The sequence below is a fragment of the Sycon ciliatum genome, chromosome 2 (assembly GCF_964019385.1).
Source record: "Sycon ciliatum chromosome 2, ocSycCili1.1, whole genome shotgun sequence".
In the NCBI taxonomy this organism is placed as follows: Eukaryota; Metazoa; Porifera; class Calcarea; order Leucosolenida; family Sycettidae; genus Sycon; species Sycon ciliatum.
Window position 1 is genome coordinate 5,880,170 of NC_088644.1, and position 4,813 is coordinate 5,884,982.

General features: G+C 45.0%; 1 protein-coding gene across 1 annotated transcript in view; it reads left to right on the top strand.

The window, feature by feature from the left end:
• The first annotated feature begins 2,819 nt into the window (after positions 1-2,819).
• LOC135808402 (rho GTPase-activating protein 26-like) overlaps positions 2,820-4,813 on the top strand; it is a 33,820-nt gene continuing 31,826 nt past the window's right edge. The window contains exon 1 of the mRNA XM_065321588.1: positions 2,820-3,429. Coding sequence (XP_065177660.1) covers positions 3,276-3,429 — 154 coding nt within the window. The 5' untranslated portion in view covers positions 2,820-3,275. The remainder of the gene's footprint in view (positions 3,430-4,813) is intronic.

Below are 4,813 nucleotides of genomic sequence, written 5' to 3' on the forward strand. Positions count from 1 at the left end.
TGTCATGTCGACAGTCATGAGATCTTTACAAACGGCCCATATGTTGGGTTGCTAAATTTAGTATGATATTGCTGCGGTTTCGTCCATGTGTATTATGATCACTGTTGACTGTTGCGCAAACAACCGTCTTTCCTCAGGCCCACTCCTTCCAAACTAGCGTCAGGTGGACAATGCAAGTTATGTTTGGACGCAGACGTTTGTGGTTTCTTATAAAAGTCACGCACCAAAAACTGTCTTTTCGGTACGTGTCTAGCTATGCGCGTGGCTGTAAAATCATGTACTATAATTATAATGCCAATGGCATTCACCCTTTCGGCCGGGCATTTCAGGTACATGTAGACTTCCGGACATGTACATGAATATCACTCAATCATTATCTCCGGAATGAGTTTTTTGTGCTCATTTGATTGTCTGTGGCATCCGGCTTGTCACAACAGTGACAACACCTCTTTGTAAGTTTTGCAGTTACACTGTCGTTTGCATCATACTAGTATTCAGTCAGTGACAGTGACCATGGTGACATACCGCGATTACCGGTAATATTACTAATAATAATATTATCTATCACTACTTCGTAATATTATCTAGATAAGAGTAACTGGCTTGGCCTAAAATAGACAGCGCGATCAGAATCCAGGAGGGCGGTGAGTATGAGGTTGTCACATCGCACTTCACTTATGTTTTCTTGTTTCTCAACTCTGCTACACAAAGACGTTTTAGGTCAGTGCAGCAATGAAAGTAGGTTCGGAACAGGGAGTCGTATACGACTGTCACTTCCTGGTTCGGAACGTGCCGCGTGGCTGATATGACTTGGGCAGGAAGAGGCTGACTCAGAGCAGTTGTTGCACAGTAGTGTACTCCTTTTCTGACCGTCTTACACGTCTTTAGTCTAGCTCTATCAATGTCATTGTCATCCTCCGGGTGTGGTACTACTAGCTAGCTTTACTGCATGACTGAGCACAGTCATCCATGGTCATGATCGGTTAGACGGCCACTCAGCCTCCACATGCAGTTGTAGATTCAAATGTCGTTTGTTTTCTTCACGACATCGACTAGACAGAACACAACGCTCGACAGGCTACAACACTAGTACAAGACTTAGTACAAACTATCGAGTGCAACTGACACGTACTGTTGTTATGCAGGGAGGCATTTTTAGTTGTTGCTCCTTGCTTCGTCGCATATTGACATAGATCTACGGTCCAATCATGATATCAGCGAGTTACATACACACGGAGATGGACACCAGGCCTGGATACTAGTGGATAGCCTGTTATCAGTTATAGTGTAAACATCTGCACTACTTTGCCCACCTCTAAGCGGTCAACTCGTGGAAGTACAACAAACAATTTGTCAATATGCTTGTATAATTATAATATTTTTTTAAAGTCCATGGTAGGGTACAATTCGTTTTCCTCCAGAGCATCCCTTATGTGGAATGCCCTCCGGCTCCCTGCTCACTTGAAACGAAGTGAAGACATTACTCATTAGATCATTTTCTACAGAACTTGTGCACGCTCTAAATGACGACAAATTGACTATATTCCTAAAATGTATTTCACCAACAACATAAGGCTTGGAATTTTTTTTAAACATGAATATCGACGGACTTGCCCCTTCTGTTCATGTATTGCCCTGCTCTAGTAATGATTCATGAATCCGTCCAGTCCACATTCCTTCTCCGTTTCTCTCCGTTTTCCTTTCCTTTCAGTTGCATCTTCCTTTCAGCTCTGTTTTCCTTTCTCTTTTCGTTCGTCCCTCTTGATATTAATTAATTTTGTACTTCGTACTGTTGAGGCAACGAACTGAAATAATTAAAAAAAAGCCAAACTACGCAAGCTATTTTAATTATTTCAGTATTTTTTTGTGAAAGAGGCGAATCCTGCATGCGTGCAGCGAAACATGTCAAATGATTGTACACTGTATTGCCATCAGTGGCTGCCTTCACGGCTTCAGTCTGTTCAGAGTGCAGGTTTTTACATGATTGTACTTCTCAGTTCTGATATCCAGATTTTTTGGGTAGGGAAGATCTGCTACTACTAGTATGTAGTCTGGGGAGCCTGGGCCCATATTCAATACCTTGTACATGTATTGTAGTACTATTGCCTATTGCAGTATTGCCTATTGCAGTATTGGCCTTTTTGGCAAGTACTAAAGACGTTTTGCGCGATCTGCCTGTATGACTATGAGTGTATCTACTGTACTTAGTACATGTACAATGTAGTTGCTAGTAAAAGGTTAAGGTATTAGTAGACTCTACGGTCGGTCAATGACTATGACTCGTTGTATGAGTATGAGTATGTGACACTGACGGTAGGTTTTCCAGGCACAAAATAGAAGTCGTTATCACTGCAGATAGAATCGTAGGTCTATAGATCTACTACTCGACACTAATCACTACAAATACAATCATTCATCAATCATTAGTAGATCTACATGTAATTGGTATGACTAATATGTCCCTAGGCCCTATGACTATGGCTATGACTATGAGTAAAAACTTCACTAAAAAGCACCCCAGGCGCTGATCTATTTCGTCACGCCTAGCCGTAGTAGCTGTAGGCTATCACCATGATCACTGCCACTACTAGTACTGAGTACTAGTACTAGTGGCCCTGGCTACACGTACACGGCCAAGGAAGTCGACTGCATACTGGCTGAGCCTCATGCATGCATGTCATGAGCTGGATATCCAAGTACACTCGCACTTGACGCTGCGCCGTGAATGTCTTGTCGCCCCATATCCATATGCCATGCAGATCGTAGTACGGTACTATCAGTAGTTGTAGTACTGCGTAGTGCCACTACCACCACTAGTGGCGTGGGATACAGTACATTTTTTTGCTTTTGTGTTCATGTTGGTCATCATTCGTTCGCGTCTCTCCTTATCTCCCCGCAATTCCCCATTGCAGTTGGAGGCGCTTCTGCTGTCGACATGCTCTCGGGCAGGAAAGTGTTCGTAGCGTACACGACCCTGGAGTCACCACCACTAGCGTGTTTGTTCTAGCGTACATGTTGTATTAGCTAGTGCACAAGAAGTCGCTTGCTGTAGCTGTCGCTGGTTGGATAGAATTTGTTCTCGGCGCTGGTCCTTGCCCTCAGTGGGGCGGGTGATAATTTGTGATCAGTTGGCCTGCAGTACGCAGTGGAGTCGGTCACTGGGTCCCTTTACCTGGTTTTTCATCATCTCGGTGCTGCGGCATCATCTAGCTGCAACACTAGGCTGTAGGCCACACCGCCACTCACTGTGCTTAGTGTGAGCTGCCGCTGCCAAGATGGTTCTGCGACCTCTGGAATACAGCGACTGTGTTCACGACAGTCCCTTCTTCAGAGATACGCTACAGGCGCACGAAAAGGAGCTTGAGAACACAGCAGAGTCGATCAAGACATTGGTCAAAGCTTGCAAGCGACTGATAACTGCGCAGAAGGGTAAGTGCCAAGCGATGAAAACTCAATTATTTGTGAAATACTGCATTCGAGCGCCCGCTGTGTTTGCGTTGTTGAGATGCAATAATCAGCAAAGGGCTTGGACTTGGAGTGTTCATTCACACCGGGTACACCTGTCACATAATAATTATATGTATCGGTACGAAACTCCTGGTGTCTACCTATCATCCCCCGGAAAGCTATGTTCCTGACCCTAGGCTGGAGATCTTCCCCTCGTCGTAAGCACGAGCACACCATCACTACGCGTATACGGCAGACTCGTTTCGTGCCTGATGCCATCCATGATCCGCTAGAATGTCCGATTGAGTTCACAGACCACGCATCCGGAGAGTCAGCTGTTTGGGGCTGTTGATGCGTTTGTTGCGTGATTTCTTGTGTGAAACGAGGCAGGAACTAGCCTGGAAGTAAACTGCATTTAGTTAGTTCTGCATAACGAGTCACGCAGCGGCTGGAACCCAGACATCCTCGAAAAAGGGGGTTGATCTTCCACTTACTAGTGCCTACAGGCTACACTCTGCAGTATTGATTTACCCTGGATAGGGCTGGATGTGTTGGGACTGGAGTAGCTCTGTGCATGTGATACGCAGCACCACTTACTGCCCAACCCACTATGTTTCAATGTCTCTTTAAAGTATAATTGAATTGCAAGAACACTTCATTAGCTTGCGCAGGTGGAATCCTGACAGTGGTCCCTGCTCAGATGACTTCCAACATCCGGCATGAATTGCAGGGAGAGACATTGTGTTTACCATACTTGCACTAGCAGTTTGGACATGCTTGAAGTAAACTATTGATAATTACCATGTCGATTGGAAACTGCAGATAAGCATTACCTTCACAAATCCACCTTTGGATTATCAGGGCTCCATGCAATCGGAAAGCAGTTGTAATTGCATGACATCTGATTGGCTCCTTGCTCTTGGTTATAGCCGATGTTGTTGCACATCCTTTACATTATGCGGAGGTGTGTGTGTGTGGGGGGGGGGGGGGGGGGGGGGTACATGTGGGTGTACCAGTTGGTATGACCATACATCATCCGAAAGTCAGAAATGTTGCCTATGTGCACTACAGGACTGTCGAGCAACGAAAAACTGGGGGGTCAGGGTTCTAGCCTAGCCCGTTCTTATTTTTAGCAAACACAGCAGTTTCGTTCTTATTCAATGGTACAGTCTTACATGTACATTTATGCAAAGTAATAGTAATACGTCTGAGTGTACATTACGGTTTCCGTTCTTATCTTGAAAAACTCCAGCGTAGACCGTTCTTAAAAATTGGTGAAATTCTAGCCTGGCCGTTCTTCGGCGCTCGTCAGTACTGTACTTGTAGTATGGCATGACTTCCCGGACGTAGAGTAGCACTTAGACCA